General features: G+C 39.0%; 1 protein-coding gene, 1 non-coding gene and 2 pseudogenes across 2 annotated transcripts; 3 read left to right on the top strand and 1 right to left on the bottom strand.

Moving 5' to 3' along the window:
* Positions 1-3320: 3320 nt before the first annotated feature.
* Positions 3321-4604, top strand: LOC148932466 (uncharacterized; annotated as a pseudogene).
* A 2222-nt stretch (positions 4605-6826) lies between these two features.
* LOC125195721 (protein HEAT INTOLERANT 4-like) lies at positions 6827-19490 on the top strand (annotated as a pseudogene).
* LOC125199061 (uncharacterized) lies at positions 9051-11453 on the top strand. Its single transcript, XM_048097226.2, has one exon. It carries the CDS (start codon positions 9051-9053, stop codon positions 11451-11453), a length of 2403 nt encoding a protein of 800 aa, XP_047953183.2.
* On the bottom strand, positions 9612-9718 carry LOC125197937 (small nucleolar RNA R71). The gene has a single exon (XR_007172299.2). It is a non-coding gene; the product is annotated as a small nucleolar RNA R71 (small nucleolar RNA).
* Positions 19491-19968: the final 478 nt, after the last annotated feature.

Genomic DNA, 19968 nt, shown 5'->3' with positions numbered 1-19968 from the left:
CCGACTGATCAGATGGGTACTTCTGTTGCAAGAGTTTGATTGGGAAGTAGAAGACAAGAAGGGAGTCGAAAATAAGGTAGCGGACCATTTGAGCAGAATAGTGCAAGAAGGAAACAGTGAGGATGTGCAAGATCGATTCCCAGAAGAGCATTTGTGTGAGGTGATTTTTACCGCAAGGAAGATCGATTGGGAAGAGGTAATGAAGCTTACTTGTCTGGACATCACGACCAAGGGTAAAGAGAAAGTGGGACAAGAGCCCTGGTTTGCGGACTTGGCCAACTATCTAGCAACTGGAGAGCTTCTAGGAGTACCAAACGTTACAAAGGCTCAGAGGATGAAGATCAAGAGTGAAGCAAAGTATTATTTCTGGGACGACCCATACTTGTGGAAGGCAGGAGCCGACCAAGTTATAAGGAGGTGTGTACTTGACTGGGAGCAACGAGATGTGCTGATGCACTGCCACTCCTTGGCATGTGGAGGACACTTCGGACCAAGAAAAACCGCAAGAAAGGTACTGGATAGCGGATTCTACTGGCCAACTTTAAACAGAGATGCATACGAATTCTGCAAGGGCTATGACCGTTGCCAACTGACCGGTGGGATCTCCACAAGGGATGAAATGCCACAAGTTCCAGTGATTGTTTGTGAAGTGTTCGACGTTTGGGGCATGGATTTCCTGGGTCCTTTCCCTTCATCTTACGGGAATTCCTATATCCTAGTGGCAGTCGACTATGTTTCAAAATGGATAGAAGCCAAAGCTACGAGCACTTGTGAATCCAAAGAAGTCGCTAAGTTCCTCAAGAGTCATATATTCAGCCGATTTGGGATACCAAGGGCAATCATATCCGATAAAGGAACTCATTTTTGCAACCGTACAATCGAAGCCTTGATGAAAAAGTACGAGTTCCATCACCGCCTATCTAGTCCTTACCACCCCCAAGCCAATGGGCAAGCGGAGATCGCAAATAGGGAGATAATGAGTATTTTGGAAAAGACGGTCAACCTCGCCAGAAAGGATTGGAGCACAAGATTGGAAGATGCTCTGTGGGCGTATCGAACAGCCTACAAAACGCCTATAGGGATGTCCCCATACCGCATTGTTTTTGGGAAGATGTCCCACTTACCAGTGGGAATTGAACATCAGGCGTACGCAGTTCAACAATTTAACATGGATGCTAGAGCCAGTGAGGAGGAAAGGAAGCTACAACTACAGGAACTGGAAGAACTCAGATTGGAGTCATTTGACTCAGCCATGTGGTATAAGGAGAAAACGAAGATGTGGCATGACAAAAATCTGAGGACCAAGGATCTCCAAGTAGGTCAGAAAGTACTACTCTTCCAGTCGAGACGAAGCTAATTCCTGGGAAACTCAAGTCAAAATGGGCAGGACCTTACATTATCACAGCACTACGTGCAAATGGAGCGGTCGAAATTTCAGGGAGTATCCCCAACTCTGAACCTTTTGTCGTAAATGGGCATAGGTTGAAAATATATAGGGAAAATGCAGAGATGTGTGTAGTGGAAGAAATTCCACTACATTTTAAGAGCATCTAATGACCAGTAGGAAAGGGGTTTGGAGTTCCACCTGGTCAACTTTATATGATTTATGCTTATTGACCAAGTAGAATTTCAAATGCCCTTAGTAACGATGTAAATATTGTAAATATTTAGTAATTTAATTTTAAGTAAGTAGGAAAATTTTAAAAACACCAAAAAGATTTTCGGATCTTAAATATTAATTCGGAGTCCGTACTGACCGCGGGGATACCAATTTGGTGAAACTCTAAATTATATTTAAGAGTCCTTTTATTGCTTTATTTCTAATTTTAGCTAAGTAAGGGAAAGAAATTGAGTAAAATTTGAATTTTGGTGCATGGTGCAGCTTTGCAGGCGACTACAGTGACTGGGACGGCGCGTGGAGCAGAGATGTGATAGGAGCGTCCAATCAGCTGCGGTAATGCTCAACCGTCTCCCACCCGAAGCGTCGCAACTGGTAATCGCCTGCAACCGGTCAAAACCCTCAACTGCCCACCCCACTATAAAATACCCAACCGCCTACTCCCCTTCACTTTACAAACCCTTACCTGCATTCCCTCACCCAGAAAACAACCGCTCTCGACAACCACCACCGCACTCCGAAAAAAACAACCGTAAGCCACCACCGGAAACAGAGTACCACCACCAATACAATCCATGGCAAAGGAGAAAGCAACCAGCAACCCAACATCTACCGCCGGTGACAACACCCCAGAAGTCCAAGCTACAGCGGAGACGCGGCCGCCGAGTCCACAACAATCACAGCCAATGCCGACGCCACAAATTCCGGAAATGGTTCCTTTAGACGCACTGGCGGTGTATCTAATGTTGCATGACCCAAACAAAGATTGGACAGCGACCCTGGCTGGATTTAGCCTGACCGGAGGAATGCCGGCGATACCAAACCCTACCCCAACTGTAACCACCGTGAACCCACCTATCACCACCCCAATTACCTCAAATCCCACATCAGAAAAAACCTCTCCAATGGCAACTGCACCGTCGGAACCCTCTAACCCTTTTCCCATACACCAACAAACAAGCAGAACCACTCGACGTCAGCCCGTTTTCCGCCTATCAAGACCCCAATTGGGGAGAAACAGAGGAAAAAGACAGCGAAGGTAAGGCGAGCGAAGGAGGGGAGGATAAATCAGAGGAAACACCGATTGCAGAAGCCGCAACCCAAGAAGCAGAGAGGGAGGAGATAGATCTGAATGAAATGGCCAGGAAGCAAGGGCTAATGACAGATAATGAGTTCCAATCGATTTTGGGTGGGGGAGATAGGATAGTGGTAAATTCTGAAGGAGTGGCTGAGGTTCTTGACCTCGCATCCCAGGCAGTAGGAGGAGGGGAAACAGCCATGGTAGCGGATGAGTCAGAGGGGGTAGTCCACCAGCCAGTGGAGGAAGTGAGGAAAGAGCAACCCGAAGAAGTGAATCAACCGGAAGAGGAGAAGCAGGAACCAAACACATACCAGAGTGGAAGGGGAGGACGAGAAAGAAACAGAAGGATAGACCGAAATACAACCGGAGGAGGAAAAAACACAACCCCGAATCGTGTCTAAACCAAAGCCAGTAAAGAGAAAACTGGTGTTGAAGAACGACTCCAAGGCAGAAAGGCAGAAACCAAAGAGAGTGTCACAGAGATGCTTCGGAAAGTGGACGTCCAACAAGGCAGGAGCAAACACGGCAGCAGATGCAGTGGAGATCTCTAGTGAAGATGAGAGGACTACTCCTACAAAACCTGGGGAGAAACCCTCGACAACTAGCCAGAAGGACGCGCCAATGGCAACAAGGACGAGTTCGTCAACGCAAATTGACCAGAAGGAAGAGGCTAACAAGGTGGCTGAGGGTCTGGACCTCACATCGAAGTCAGTAGGTCAGGAGGAGGAAACAAACGACGATACCAGTGACTGCTTGGTGACCGAGCCTACTGCCCAAGTAGAGCATTCAACACTAGCAGGGGAGGAAAATAAGGAAGACGAAAGTGAAGACAAGTACCTCCAGGAGAGGAAGCGAAAGGGGAAGGCCCCTGCCAAGAAGAAGCAGGTCGTAAAGAAACAACGAACAGCTAACACCACCATAGTGATCTGAGAGCCAGAAGAAAGAAAGAGGTTGAGTGACAGTGACTAAAATTCCAGTGAAGAGTCAGAATCAGAGAGTGATATCTCTCTAGAAGGGGAAGAGTATCATGAGCAGCCGCTCCCCGACAACCACCAAGAGATTTTCCACCCTCCATTGGAGAGGATTGTGTACCGACGGTGGCGGGTGGAGCTCACTGATGAGCTGATGGAGGACATGAAGCACTACAACACCAAGAAGCTTCAAGACGCATTTGACGACAAGGAGGATAGCAGCAAGCAAGTCAAATGCTGCAAGGTTTTCCACATACCCTCTCTGGATGAGTTGTCTGTGCGTGAGTCTTTCCTGGCCAGTATGAGAGCCCTGGGTTTTGAATGGCTGTTAGAGAATAGGGACCCGGAGATATCGGTGAGGTTAGCCAAGGAGTTTTTCATCATGTTTAGATTCCAAGTCACAACGGTTCTAGACGAGGTGTCAATTTCCTTTAGAATATTTGGTGGGGAGTTGTCCATGAGTCTGATAGAGTGGACTGTGCGTTTGGGGATGTGTAGCCTGGAGGAGGCCATAGGACCAATATGGAGAAGCCGAGAAAGGGGAATACCAAGGAGACACGTAGACTTTGAACCCCAAGAAGCCTGGGAGGAACTAACCCACCCCGTTGCTGGCCAATTCACCTCCACCATCTCCAGATCGACCTATTTCAGTAATCCCATGCTCCGACTGGTGCAACTCTACTTGGGATACAACCTACTGGGCCAGACTAATTCAGCTGCCAGGACATCTATGACCGAGTTATACCTAGTGTGGTGTGCGAATCGTGGAAGGAGGCTGCACTTGGGATTTTGGACAGCCTACCAATGTCACCTGATAGCTACCCACCCAGCCAATATGATCATAATTGAGGCAGATGACCTATCCCCTATATATATGGTCGACTCTCCTGGCCTGTTCGATATTCCCTTCTTCGTTTGCACCAACATCGTGTAGTACCGAGAAGGAGTCCCTCAGTTCCATCCAATGGGAGAAGCCCCTGGTGGAAGGGCACAACAAGGCCAAGAGGGGCGAGTTGGGCAGATTGACCAAGCGCAAGGGCAAAGACAAGCAAATCTGGAGAGGGTTTGCCTCAGTTCTAACAAAATTTCATCTCAAACTTTTTGATGTTGTGTGAGTTATTGGGGTTTGCCTCAGAAAAACAAATAAATTAGAATTTGAAACCCTAAACATGCGTTCTACGGAAATAAAATGATACCTTAATGATTCTCCAAAAAATCAAGATGAGTTACACCTACTCCATGTGAAAATATTCAATACTAGACTACAGATCTTATGACTCTATCCCAAACTTGTATCTTGATCTTAGAGTGAACTAAGTTTATCAAAATGTATAGGTCTTAAATAATGATGACCTTGATCACCATTCAGTCCACAATGCAGAAGACCTATGCTCGTTTGCTTAAACTTCATAATTGTTTGTAAAATATAACATAAATGAAACAATAAATTAACACAATGTGACAAAGAATATCTTCTCATATATGGAAATATAGGTTACATATTTAAACAACTCGAAACGTATGTACTATATACCCTAACCCTATCATTTTATTTATGGATTTTGGACCTAACGATTTATTCTCACCAACTTCGTCCCAATCGAGTGACATAATCTATATCATTTTTCCATACAATGTCTTATACGATGCCATAATTATTGTCGTTTTATGGTTATTATTGCATGTGCAGTCTATTTGGGGCAAAATTGGCATCCAACTTCCTTATCTATCGAGCACGGCTACTCTTAGCATATACTCCCTCCGTCCCCAAAGAGTATGAACTATTTCCTTTTTCGTCCATCCCTGAAAGTATGAACTTTCTAATTTTGAAAAAATCAAACAACACATTGCCCCTACAAATCATTTTATTTATAACTTATACCATTACCAACTTATACCATTACAATAATGTGGACCTCACTCTCTATTAACATTATTTCCACTATCCTCTCTCTCACTTTCCCCCCTATTTATTAAAATTCATGCCAAACCCATCGTGCATACTCTTTAGAGACGGAGGGAGTACTATTCTAAACTTTGCATCATCCTCTCCAACTATCCATTGATTTGTGGGTTAATGTGTGTGTATGTGGAATGTGGATGGGAGCGAAGTCATTATTGTTAATAACCTCTCAAAATTAGTACTCCCTCCGTCTCAAAAAGTTTGCCCTGATTTGATTCGGCGCGAATTTTAAGAAATTGTTTAACTTTGTATTAAATGGAAATGTGTAGTGGAATAAGGGTTCCACATTGAGGAGGTTGAGGGGTATAATTAATATTTATTTTCGGTGAGATTCTAAGTGGGAAAAACTTTATAGGACGGAAGGAGTAATACTAATTTTGCGAGGTTATTAAAAGACACTCAAATCTCCTGCAAATCACATCAAATTGAGCTTGTATTCGGTTAATGCACTCTTCAATATCTTGCTTAGTCTCATTCTCTTTGTGTTCCTCAAACACGAAGAAAGAATAAACTCACAGTTATGGGACCAGATTAAAAACAAAAGAATTTACTCCCTTCGTCCCGCTATAAGTGAGGAGTTCCAAATCGGCGTTGTTTTCCAAAATAAATAGTTAGAATAGAGATAAAGTAAAGTTAGTAAGATAACAATGTATATACGACTCTCTTCTATATTATTCTCTCTCTTACTTTACTTTCTCTCCACTTTAACTATTTATTATCATTTTCGCAAAACAACGGCCAAAAAGAAACGTCTCGCTTGTAGTAGGACAGAGGGAGTATATATTTGTGGGATAGATGAAGTATTGTTATTATACTACTAACTACTGTTGATTTATTATAATATAGTTTTTATATTATGAATTATATAATATTAAATAATACTAGTAATCATTATTATTAATGTTATTATTTTTTTCTATATTAATAACTATTCAAAATAGGTTTGATGAAATTTTAAAATTATAATACCAATAAATAACTATAATTATAATAATGTTATTGTAATCTTATTTATTACAATATAGTTATTTGCCATTGTTTCTTAATTAATTGTATTTTTGTTTGAATGTCGTAGCGTAACTTCGACGTGCGTAATTGTTAAGCAGACACGATCACATATAAAAGCAGTACGCAATTCAATTTCTATTCGCCAATTACAAATTTCGGTAGTCCTCTTCAAAAACCCTAGCACGATGAGGAATGAAACAAAGCGTAACACAAAGCACAAGGCCGAGCCGAGGAATGGAGCTGCTGGAAAGGGCAGCCGGAAGCGAGCTAAACTTCCCAAGCCGGAAACCGAGACTCAGTATTTCCCCGAGAAGCGCATTTTGGTACGTTTACGTTTTTGGCATATGAATTCGAATTGCTACAAGCTAATTTTTGCTTGTGTATATTTGTTAGGTTAAATTTATTTAATGGTGCTTCCTTTTAATCTGACCTTATAGAATTTCAGTAATTTGTCTCAATAAGGTGTAGTTTGAACATATTTGTGGCATTGCTAATGTTTTTATGTGCTACTATGTGTTGAGCAGGAAGATCTCTGGCTGCAGGTTTTTCCGGTAGGAATAGAGGTAAGAATATGATGTCCCTTTAGTTTTGGTATAATTCCTCTTTCTGATTCTAATGATAAATAATGTGTTTGATTTCTTTTGTTTTATGTAATTTTAATCGATGATGTGAATCAAATGATACTAATTATACTCCAAGTTTTCTCCTATTTTTTATATTTAAATCATCTATCAATTGATCATTAAGGTTTGATTATTATATATTAGTTGATAGACGTACATGTGGAGTAGGGTCTGATTGAAACTGTTCGTTTCCTATCAAGATGGTGTCCAAATCCTTTTATCTTACCACCATTATCTTCGTCTTTGAAATAGCTTCGCGTGGGTATATTGCACGCTTCAATCGGAGCTCGGATAAAGAAGTTATGACCATTTGACGAAGGTTGCGCGAAGCAGTCAAAACCGGCAAAAACGCCCGGGTCGGGCGTTTTCAGCATTAAAAACGCCCGGGGACAGTGGAAATGCCCGGGTTGGCATCAAAAAGGCCCGGGGTGGCACCATTTTTCCCGGTCGGGCGTTTTTCTCGAAAACTGCCGAATTTTAGGTTTCAAATTGGTTTCCGGGGCGGTTTTGCAAGACATTCAGACATATTCAGACACGAGAAAAGGGAGAGGAAAAGAGAGAAAGAGAGGAGGAAGAAGAAAAGGAAGAAATTCCGGCCAACATTCCGATGATCCGTCTCCAAATCCCAATTCCACTCAACGAGAGCATGTTTCCTATGGTTTTTGTTGCAAATTCCACCATGTGTTTAGGCTAAGCTCTCTATGTTGCTCCAAGTTGTAATCTAGGCTTTGTATGGATGTTTCTACACCTTTGAACTCATGTGTTTGATACCAACAATGTGCTTAGTGTTTATACACTATGTTTTTGGCTAATAATGTAGTGTTGTTCTTTCCTTTGCTATTGTCTCTTTAACATAGTTTAGGAATGTTTGATTGTTGGTATGCTATCGAATTAGAATTGTTCAGAGGATAATTTGATAGTGGATTAAATAGGTGATTATAGTAGATGTTTATTTCTCTAGCGCTTCCGCATGAGTTTATAGACTTTGAAGATTGGTTCATAGGTTATGTGTTCAGCTAATTGTGAACTACTCATCGTGTACATGTTCAGTGTATGTGATTAGGTTGATGATTTAATCCCTTCATATGTTTCGTTGATAAAGGTGTAGAACAATACAAGCCTAGTGAGTAACTTGGAGTGACATATTTTCTCATTTGAATAGTCTTTCTTTAGTTAACTTGTAGTTTTATTTTGTCTTCAACTTTCAGAAATCAAAAATCAAATCTTTATGCTACATCTTTTTAAGTTTTTAAGTTTTAAACAATCTTCTACCTCCCTGTGGATCGACACTTGAAATATTACTAACGACGCTGTAATCTTGCAGTATCGTAGTATTATTAGAGTTAATTAATTAAACTTGATATCCTGTGTGCACTGAATCAGATACTCTAAAATACGCATCAAGTTTTGGCGCCGTTGCTGGGGAGGCAATAGGTTGTTTACTACTTAGTAGTTTCATTTTTGTTTTATTTTGTTTGATTTTTCTCTTTGTTTTGTTTAGGAACTTACTTCGTGTTCTTGGAGGTGATAGCCATCTACCACGTCTGGACTTGAAGAAGAATGAGTGTTTATATTAGGTGATATCTTTTTAATTCTTAGTTTAGTGATTAGGATTATTTAGTTTTCACTAAAGCACACACGTTTTATAGGAACTTACCCCGAAGTTGTCGAGAGATCTCGCTTTCGGTAGTAGTGAAATATATTTTGTGTATGTGCTTGGTTTCTTTTCTGTTGTGCAGGTTTAGGTAATTAAAACAAAAAAACAAAAAAAAAAAGAAAGTTGTGAATGCACACAAGATCACAGGGTACACCACCGTTTGGATTACTCTGTTATCAAAGAAAGAGAGGGCCGAGAGGTTCAGAGATTGAGATTTATCCGGACTATCAGAGTCCAGTTAGAAGTAACCCACTCTTCGAGTCCAGTTCAGAAAGTAGTTGTGGGACAGAGTCAGGCACCGAAATGGCTGAAGACGATAACAATGCTCCACCCATGGGAAGGTTTGGCGACATCCTTAGATCGGGAGTTGATTACCCGGGGGAGTTTGCCTATGCACATGACAATGTCAACATCCCACCTCACTACATTAGTTTGGTGAATGGTGGAAATCTTTTCCATGGTCGAGATGAAGAAGATCCGATGAGTCATTTGAATGCCTTCTATGAGTTGACAAATTCTCACCGACCGCCAAATGTGGAGCATCACCGGATCAAGAGAGCTTTATTCCCTTTCTCATTGAGAGAGAAAGCAAGGGAATGGTATGACTCATTACCGGGCTACAATATTACAACATTTGAGGAATTGAAGTCGAAGTTTCTCTTGGAGTACAATTCTCCAATGAAGATAGAAAAGTTGAGAGAGGAGATCACTTCATTCCGGCAAAAGTATGATGAGTCATTTGCCGAAGCTTGGAAGAGATTTACAGATTTGCTAAGGAAATGCCCAAGTCATGGTCTAGCTCCGGGGCATGATCTTTTGAAGTTCTACAAGGGACTTAATCATGAAGGCACAGGCTTGGTTACTGCAGGGTCAAGTGGGAACTTGGATGATTTGACCCATGATGAGGTGAGAGCACTATTTCAAAGATTAGCGAATAATCAAAGGAACTGGCATAATCCAAGGAAGGTGGCCGCGGGAGATACATTTGGTGCTACTAAGGAGTCGGAAAGAGTGTCAGCTATAGAAGCTCAAATGGCTGACTTTAGTACTCAAATTTCGTCGATGACGAATGCTGTCAAATCTATGCAGTTGACTCCTCAACCCCAAGTTGCGCCTATGATGAAGTGTGGAGTGTGTCAAGGAGGACATTATACAGATCAATGTCCTAGTTTGCAAGGAGCACCAGTGGAGGATGTGAACTACATTGGCAACAATCGTCAAGGTTTCAACCAAGGAGCTCAATATACCAATCAACAAAACTGGAGGCCTCAACAAGGAAACTGGAATCAAGCTGGTCCTAGTAACGCTTCTGGCAACCAATGGAGAAACAACACTCAATCTCCGAGTTTTGAGACGAAGCCATCTAGTGATGATCAAGTTGCGCAGATCTACTCCTTCATGATCAAGAATCAAAAGGAGAATGATCAATTCAAGGAAAAAGTGAATGAGAAGTTTGGCCACATCGATGCCACAATGAAGAATTTGGAGATGATGATAGGCCAACTTGCAACGGTTGTGCAAACCAGACCCCAAGGAACTATTCCAAGCACCACGATAACGAACCCAAAGGTTAATGAGCAATGCAAAGCAGTCACATTGAGAAGTGGGAAAGAGCTAGAGAGACTTGGAGAGAAAGTGGTACATAGTGGCCCAAACATCTTGCACGCAGGGGCGAACAAGTTGTTAGGCTCGCAAACCTCGCACGCAGGGGCGGACGAGGGGAGTGAGTGGGCCACTACAGATGCTAGAGATGGTCTACAAGATAAAGAAGATGCAAGTCGGCGTGATACGAAGAAGAAGAAGCCGTTGAGTCCGGCAATGGATCCGAAGAGTCCATTTAATATTCCAGATTTTATACCGCCGCCTCCTTTCCCAATCGAGAAGAAGAGAAAGAAAATAATTCAAGAGAAGGGACTCGATTGGATGATGAATATTATTAGGAAAGTTAATGTAGATGTGTCCTTGGTGGATTTGTTCCTACATTTTCCTAAATTCTCCAAGTTTTTCAAGGACCTTATTGCGAAAAAGGAGAAGATACAAGATGATGGTGTGGTGATATTGAGCGCATTTTGCTCACAGTTTGTGAAGGGAAAGATGCCGGCTAAGAGAAGAGATCCCGGAAGTTGTGTGATCCCGTGTGAAATGGGAGATAAGAAGTTCCCAAAGTGCCTACTTGATCAAGGCTCGGGAATATCATTGATGGCTTTGAAAACTGCGAGGTCAATCGGTCTTGAAGCAAGGATTGAACCAATCGACATTGACCTTCAGTTGGCGGATCATTCAATTGTTAAGCCTAAAGGAATCATCGAGGATGTCTTGGTAAAGGTGGATAAATTTATACTCCCGGTTGACTTCATTGTCATAGAGATGGAAGAGGACAAGGACATGCCTATTCTCTTTGGTAGGCCATTTTTAGCAACCGGTGATGTTGTGATTGAGACCAAGACAAATACGGTCATGTTTCGAGTTGATGGGGAGAATGTTGTGATTGAGCAGGAGAAGGCGAAGGGGCGCCTATTGGAGTTTGGATAGGAAAGCTGCAAAGAAGAAGGTCGAGCCAACGACTATAAACAAAGGCGCTGATTGGGAGGCAACCCAAGTTTTTATGTTGTTTTCTTTCTTTTAATTTTCATATGTTGGAGGTTTTGTTTGCTCAATTCTTTCCTCTAGCATTTATTTTGAATTGAGTGTTTCTTTATGGTTTGTTTTTTTTTGTTTTGTTGTGTTTTGTAGGGAGCACATTGGAGCTTATGAGAGAGCACACCTACAATGGAAGATACACCCACCCTCCCACCCATATGCTACGGATTTCATGCCAAGTTTGGGGGAGTATTCTATCCCTTTACTTTTTATGTTCTTCTTTGCTTGCATTGAGGACAATGAAGCATTCAAGTTTGGGGGTTGTTTGAGTTTGAATGAATTTTATGCACGATGCATGTTTTCTTGGGTGTATTGTATGTTAAAGGTGTTTTGAATCAATGTAATTGACGGATGCATGCTTTATCTTCGGCTTTCTAGTTGGGAGTTCTTGCTTGATTTTACTTGATCTTTGAAGCTTAGGATGGATGGAATTTGTGCATTGATTTATTTGAAAGAGCATTTTGTGACTACAACCGATTTCTTGAGTTGAGGAGAGTATGAAAGTCATATGTCTTGTGGAAATTATCTTGGATTGATTTGCTTTATTGAGTTGGGTGCTTGCATTCATATGTGTCAATGATATGGGATGATAAGGCACTAGGATGAACTTCATGGCCAAATATTCACATGCCTAGTCCAACAAATGATCCCCTAGAAGCCACTTTGAGCTTAATCCCCATTGTTTTGTACAAATACTTAGCCAATCACTTAGCTACTAAAATAAGCCTCATTTTAGCCTCATCAATAAACCTTACTACTATTTGGGTGCTAAATACAAGTTTGAGCTTTGTTGATTGTGTTGTAAGTGTTGGGTGGTGTTCTATAAAAGTGTAGAGATTTTGAGACTTGATGAAATGTATATTTGTTGAGAATGAAGCTCATAGTAGAAATGAAAAAGACGGCCTCCAAAATCGCAAAAGTCGAGGTCTTACGGAAAAAATAAAAAGAAAAAGAAAAAGAAAAAAAAAATTTGTTGAAATAAAGATAGAGCTTCTATTATTAAGATGTAATCTTGTCATGAATGATCTGAAGTTTGGGGGAGTGAATGCTTGGTTGTAAAGTCTTGTTGTTTGATTCTTTGGAAGGAAGTTGTAGGAGGGAAGAATTTGGCACTCAGATGTGTAGCTTTTGAGCACACTATCCATATTTATCCTACCTAATCCCTAGCCCCATTACAACCTATAATTTAAGACCTTGGACCTTATTGTTGATACATTGTGGATGTTCTGTAAATAGCTTGGTAGAGTTAAAGAAGTTTGATTTAAATCCGCGAGTCTATGTGATAAGTAATGCTTGACGAGTCAATGACGACGGTTTGAGTTGTAGGATCTAATGTTTGGACTTACTTTGAAGTGCACCTTGACTTGAAGTTCTAGGTGGATGAGTGATGGTTCATGAGAGTGGGAGATTTTGATTGGAAATGTTGAGGGTTTAGATTTTGTCATTCATGTCCTTACATGATTCTTTGTGATGAAAAACCTTTGTGAATTGAACTTTGAAATATAATGCTTTGAGTGATCTTGCTCGAGGGCGAGCAAGTAAATAAGTTTGGGGGTATTTGATGTGAATCAAATGATACTAATTATACTCCAAGTTTTCTCCTATTTTGTATATTTAAATCATCTATCAATTGATCATTAAGGTTTGATTATTATATATTAGTTGATAGATGTACATGTGGAGTAGGGTCTGATTGAAACTATTCGTTTCCTATCAAGATGGTGTCCAAATCCTTTTATCATACCATCATTATCTTCGTCTTTGAAATAGCTTCGCGTGGGTATATTGCACGCTTCAATCGGAGCTCGGATAAAGAAGTTATGACCATTTGATGAAGGTTGCGCGAAGCAGTCAAAACCGGCAAAAACGCCCGGGGACAGTGGAAATGCCCGGGTTGGCATCAAAAAGGCCCGGGTTGGCACCATTTTGCCCGGTCGGGCGTTTTTCTCGAAAACTGCCGAATTTTAGGTTTCAAATTGGTTTCCGGGGCGGTTTCGCAAGACATTCAGACATATTCAGACACGAGAAAAGGGAGAGGAAAAGAGAGAAAGAGAGGAGGAAGAAGAAAAGGAAGAAATTCCGGCCAACATTCCGACGATCCGTCTCCAAATCCCAATTCCACTCAACGAGAGCATGTTTCCTATGGTTTTTGTTGCAAATTCCACCATGTGTTTAGGCTAAGCTCTCTATGTTGCTCCAAGTTGTAATCTAGGCTTTGTATGGATGTTTCTACACCTTTGAACTCATGTGTTTGATACCAACAATGTGCTTAATGTTTATACACTATGTTTTTGGCTAATAATGTAGTGTTGTTCTTTCCTTTGCTATTGTCTCTTTAACATAGTTTAGGAATGTTTGATTGTTGGTATGCTATCGAATTAGAATTGTTCAGAGGATAATTTGATAGTGGATTAAATAGGTGATTATAGTAGATGTTTATTTCTCTAGCGCTTCCGCAGGAGTTTATAGACTTTGAAGATTGGTTCATAGGTTATGTGTTCAGCTAATTGTGAACTACTCATCGTATACATGTTCAGTGTATGTGATTAGGTTGATGATTTAATCCCTTCATATGTTTCGTTGATAAAGGTGTAGAACAATACAAGACTAGTGAGTAACTTGGAGTGACATATTTTCTCATTTGAATAGTCTTTCTTTAGTTAACTTGTAGTTTTATTTTGTCTTTAACTTTCAGAAATCAAAAATCAAATCTTTATGCTACATCTTTTTAAGTTTTTAAGTTTTAAACAATCTTCTACCTCCCTGTGGATCGACACTTGAAATATTACTAACGACGCTGTAATCTTGCAGTATCGTAGTATTATTAGAGTTAATTAATTAAACTTGATATCCTGTGTGCACTGAATCAGATACTCTAAAATACGCATCAATCGACAGTGGGATTAGTTGGACATGGTGTATGAGTACAAGTGGAACTTCTCCAATTGGAACTTCTCCAATTTGGTGTATGAGTGATTAAAAAAATTGAACTTTGGAAGGGGCACGGGTTTATTGCAAAATCGTAAAGCGAGAGAGATATAGAAAGAAAAAGTGATTGAAGTATTGTTAGTAGAGAATGAGTTGCACCTCATTATAGAAGGAAAAGTTTCCTAAAATAGAAAGTTCATAATTTTAAGGGATGGACTAAAAGGAAATAGTTCATAATTTAAGGGGCGGAGGGAGTACTGGTGTACTACAATTGACTATTTGAAGGATAAGATGGTAAAACAAGCTCAAAATTAATCAATCCATCAAAGTAAACAGTTGATTGGCGTGGATTATTTTTATCAATCTTACAATCTATACTCACTCAACAAATGCCCCCCTTCCAGTCTCATTCTTTAACATTTGATTTTTTCTGATTTGGTCCTTATGAGATCTTTTTGTGGTGATTTTATATAAACCATTGAGAGCAAATATTACAACTTGAACTGAGAAATTTTATGAATTGTAAGTTTCACACTACATATGTTAATGTTGCAGGAAGCTCTGAAGAAGGCAGAGAGTTACATAAAGGTCTATCTCTTCGGCTGTACTGAGCGTAAGTACTCCAGATATTGGAATTTCTTGTCGACTATAACTAAACTAACATATAAATTTGTGCATCCTGGAGAATTGGTGGTTTAGCATGATGATACTGATTTATTTATCTGTAGTTTCTCAATATTTTGGAAACAAATAATTATCATGCTAATATTTTCTCAATGCTATTCTGACTGTTTTTTTCTCTTCAGCCCAATTGGTTCCTTATAGAGATCAAGCAAAAGTTATAATGATACCTGTTGTGGTTGCTGTAAGCCCCAATACCTTTTCTTTGAAGTCTCGACATTATAATATTATTATGTGTTTTTCATTTTTGCTCAGTTGATTATACTGTTTTACTAATCTCACCCATCAGATGTTGATGTTAGTGAGTCAATTATAACTTGGAAGTGATATACTTCCTACAAAAACTATGAAATGGTAATGCATCCTTAGATATTATTTCCATTTCACTAAAAACTGTAGTTGTACATTCATTCCCTATATTACAATTTTTTGGATAAGTTTTTTCTTTCATTTTGCTTCAAACGAAGGCACTGACTTCTCAAGTTTCATCTGATATTGGCTTTCCCAAATATCTTTTTTCACTCCAACTACATTGTGATTGTAGCATTATGTCTTTATGGTTACCATAAGACTCTGTTAATGTAGGTTTGTGAAATTTTTATTATTTTTATGTGAATGATCTAAAGAGCTACTAGCGAATTGTTCTTCTGCATTGGTCCATTGGCTCTAACTGATGATCTCTGTGCCATCCCCCCTCATTCATGCTGGATGTTAGGATATGTGATAGAATTACATAGTTATAAAACATAGTACAATTGTACTGTGTTTTCCATGTGTTCTAAAATCCTGAATGGGCTAGGGGCATGCCCAACTTAACACCATGAATTTACCGTGGATGGTATGCAATAACATAAGAAAGAAAAAAATTGTTATATATTGCTTTTGCAAGCCCCCTTTTATCTGTTATCTTTGAAATTTTTACTGATTCGTGGATATCTTCAAATGATCAGGTGGTATCACCTTTTCCCCCATCTGACAAAATTGGTATCAAATCAGTTCAGAGGGAGACTGAATAAATTGTGCCTATGAAGCAGATGAAAATGGATTGGGTCCCTTATATACCTCTTGAGAAAAGGTATCAAATCTTCCTACAGTTTTTCTGTTGATGCTATCCTCTGCCAAAATTTTGACAGTTTTTCCATTGCATTTACTCATAGGGAATCTCAAGTTGAAAGACTTAAAAACTCTCAAATATTCATCTTGAGTTGTAATCAAAGGAGGTAATGTTTGCCTGTTCTCACCTTTTGTTGTTTTGGATTTCACGAATATCTATATAATTATAATTTTTTATGGTGGTGGATTTGTGGATTTGTTTTAGTTGTTTTCTTTGTCTTTATCTTAATAGTTCAGTTTTATGGCTAAGCTGTTTAAGATTAATATTCCGTTGCTGCTTGCCTCTTTTTCTATATAATCCAATTTCATCCGTCTAATATAGAGTTATGGACATCCTTAATTGTATTCAGTGATTTCAATATCTCATTCTTACTTGCCTCCACTGTCCACCGTGTTTAGTGGTTTTGACTAATGCATTTTTTTTGCAATATAATTTATGCCCAATAAACTTCCACAAATGAACATGGGCACCGTATCAGGGGAAATCTTGACTCAACTTTAATATTTTCTCCTTAATGAACCAACTGTTTCTTCAATAGTATGTTTTAAATATTTTTGGCCACAAGTAGTTTTCTAAAGGAAAACATGCAATTTTATTTCCTTTTGTTGAACTATTTAATACATCTAGAAGTATTAGCGACTTGGTTTTGATCTTGTTTTGACTTCAGCGAAGGGAAATTTTATATACAAAGGGGCAAAGTGATTTATTATTGTGAAGTTGATGAGAATGCAGTGTTGGATAGGATAGCACCTTCATTGATTTTATAAAATTTATGTCAGAGAGTTGCTTCTTGCAGGGCTGGTTTAAGACATTTGAAGATAGATCGCGTAAAGAAGTTTGAGTACTGCTTACCTTGTAAGTGAAATGCTATATTTTCTTACGGAATTCTATTGCTTCATTCATTATTGTCCTTCCAGTTCTTGCAATTTATGGGTCTAAAGGAACGGTTAAATGATTTATTTTAAGAGTTGTGATTGTTCTTTCTTCTCAAATGTTTGCAATTTTCAAGTGAGCATTCTATCACTTATTCAGCAAATTTCCCCTAGTCCAGCTTCTTTACCTTTCACTCCACATCATAATATGTTAATGATGAATTGAGTCATCTGCATATAATATTGATTTGCATTACTGAGTTGATAATAGATATATCATATATTCACTAATTATTAACTGGATGGTTGTGAAATCCAGGTGGGACGAACAGTAACCGGCCATCATATCAGCACCGCGGTTGTAACCTAACTCGCCAACAAAGGTTACAGTTACGGTTGAACTGCTTGTTTCTGGTGGTTCACTTATTTATTTTTCTATTTTGTTTATTAAAATATTTCCTTCTTGCTTTAAGGTGTACTACCTTCGTCCTTTAAAAATGAAGTAGGTAGGTAGATAAAAAAACGGCGATTGAAGTATTGTTAGTAGAGAATGGGTCCCTCATTAGAAATAAAAAGTTTCCTAAAATAGAAAGTTTTAAATTTTAAGGGACATACCGAAATAGAAATAGTTGCTATTTTTAAAATTTGGAGGTTATATCTTTTAAGGTCCTATTCCATGAATCTTTTTGATGTTTTGTTGTTATGAGATCTTGAGGAATATTTTTTTCCTTGTGAACGCTGAGTTTATAAGGTGCAGGTTGAGCAAATCCTGTGCAATACTATTAGCATAATTTGCGAGCACTGAGTTTATAACCTCGTAATTTTTTATGGAAAACTATGAATATCTTCCTAATTGCATAGGTATGATTTTGATATATCCCTTCACCTTTCCACAGACTTCTACAATCCCTTTCATGAAGATGAACTGGAGCAAAGCACAGTGGTTGACCTTTTATTTCCTATTGATCCCAAGCCAGTAAGCCTGTACCTGTTATCTTATCCTACTCATAAAAATAAGCCAATCTTGAGATTGTGCCAAAGTGTATTGGTTGTTTGTTTGCAAGTAACTTAACTTCCCCTGCACCTCTAGGTTTTCTGCGAGTTTGATTGGGAATTCAAGGAACTAGAGGTACTCTCACAAATTATGTTAATCAGTAATTATACTACATAGTTATTTAATTTGTCCACTTGCATGCGTAGCTTCTTCACGCATATCTACGTATGAAATGCTTAATTCTTTAAATAATGAAGCTATGGAACAAATTAACAGGCATTCACCGATAACCTAATTAAGGATGAGGAGTTGCCTGCAGATCAAAAAGAGCCCTTCAAGGTACATTGATGCTGATGATTGTTCATGATATGTTACTTATATCACCAATCTTTTAGTATTCTTTTTCCCATCTTCTAGCGTCTAGTTAACCAATTTTTCTACTTCAGGCCTATATGAAGGAGAAAGTGCGTGAAGCTAAAAAAGCTAACCGTGAGGTACTTTCTAACAAATCCAGTGCAATAAGTTTCTTCATTTTCGTGTCTCAATCCTGTTGACTGCATGCTTTCTGTGTAGGCAACGCAAAGCCGTAAAAAGGCACGGGAGGAATTGAGCCAACAATCGAGGGCTGCATTTGAGAATATGATACAAATTTTATCTGGTATCTACACCTGACACTCCAGATGTATCCGGTGTGAAGGTGAGTGTCCTCATTCTTTATGTATTTACAGAAGCATTATGGGTAGTTCTTTTGCAAAATACAACATTTCACCTTGCTTTTATATTTGAAGTATGAACCATTATGTTTATCATTGCAACTAAACTGTTGGAGGAACACTTGACACTTCAAATATTTGGCTTAACTACCCTATCAGTCTATTGCATACTTTAACTATACGTACATTATTGACTTCGGATGGCAATGGATAACAACTAAATGATCTTTGTACGAAGTATTTGTAACTAAAAACTTTGGACAAAACAAAAGTACATTGCATGGAAAATTTAGGTCTAATGCAACTTTTGTACGAGTGATTGATTTTATAATCAACCTCAAATGCAAGTTGTATCATCATTACTAAGTATCCCTGATAAAGAATGCATCTTCTTCCTCAGGCCTGAATGCAATGCAATAATTGTTATCTTTTTCTTCAATTGTTATAAGATTAATTATGCAAATACTAAACCCAATATTCTCAAGAGAGAATATTCATTCTAAACTTTTTGTTACATCATTGTATTGCTTTGTTTTACCAGCTCAGAACTGACCATATGCTTCCTTTTCCTTTTTACAGTCGGCCTTCATTAGTAGATATTATGCGAAGGCTCACAAGGTTTTATGACATGCTGCGGATTAGCTGTATACAGACGGGAGCAACACTTCGTTGATAACAGAGTTCAGAATTCCATCCGTAGAAAGAGTAAGGTATAGAAGTGAAGAAAACTAGGGAAAATGCGGATCAAATGGCCAACTTGATCTTCATGTTGACACACCTATTTCTGTATTGGTACACAATATTTTGAAGTTTAAGTTAATAGATTACAGAAGTTGTAAAACCCCTTTGCGTTAGTGAGCATTACTAGTCGCTAATTTTTTACCTAGAATGTAATTTTATCTTATTCTTTCTGTAGTAATCTGAGTTGTCAGTGGTAGGTTATATTGTAACAATAAAGAGTTGCATTTTCATGGTATGAACGAACTTCAATTTCCTTTAAAGATAAGAGTTTCTATTGATTCTGTTATCCATGGAATTTTTTGTTGGATGTTTCATTTCGTTTGCCAGACAAAGTACAATTGATGAACTTGAAAAGCAACCGAAA

This window comes from Salvia hispanica, chromosome 2 (assembly GCF_029641045.1).
Source record: "Salvia hispanica isolate PSC_SH4W2 chromosome 2, Shi_PSC_v1, whole genome shotgun sequence".
NCBI classification, from domain to species: Eukaryota; Viridiplantae; Streptophyta; class Magnoliopsida; order Lamiales; family Lamiaceae; genus Salvia; species Salvia hispanica.
The sequence above is the reverse complement of the archived record's forward strand: the minus strand, read 5'-3'. Positions and strand labels throughout refer to the sequence as shown.

Bases quoted from the DNA above. Each gene is read 5' to 3' on its own strand.
- LOC125199061 (XM_048097226.2), top strand. From the start codon at position 9,051: ATGCACACAAGATCACAGGGTACACCACCGTTTGGATTACTCTGTTAT.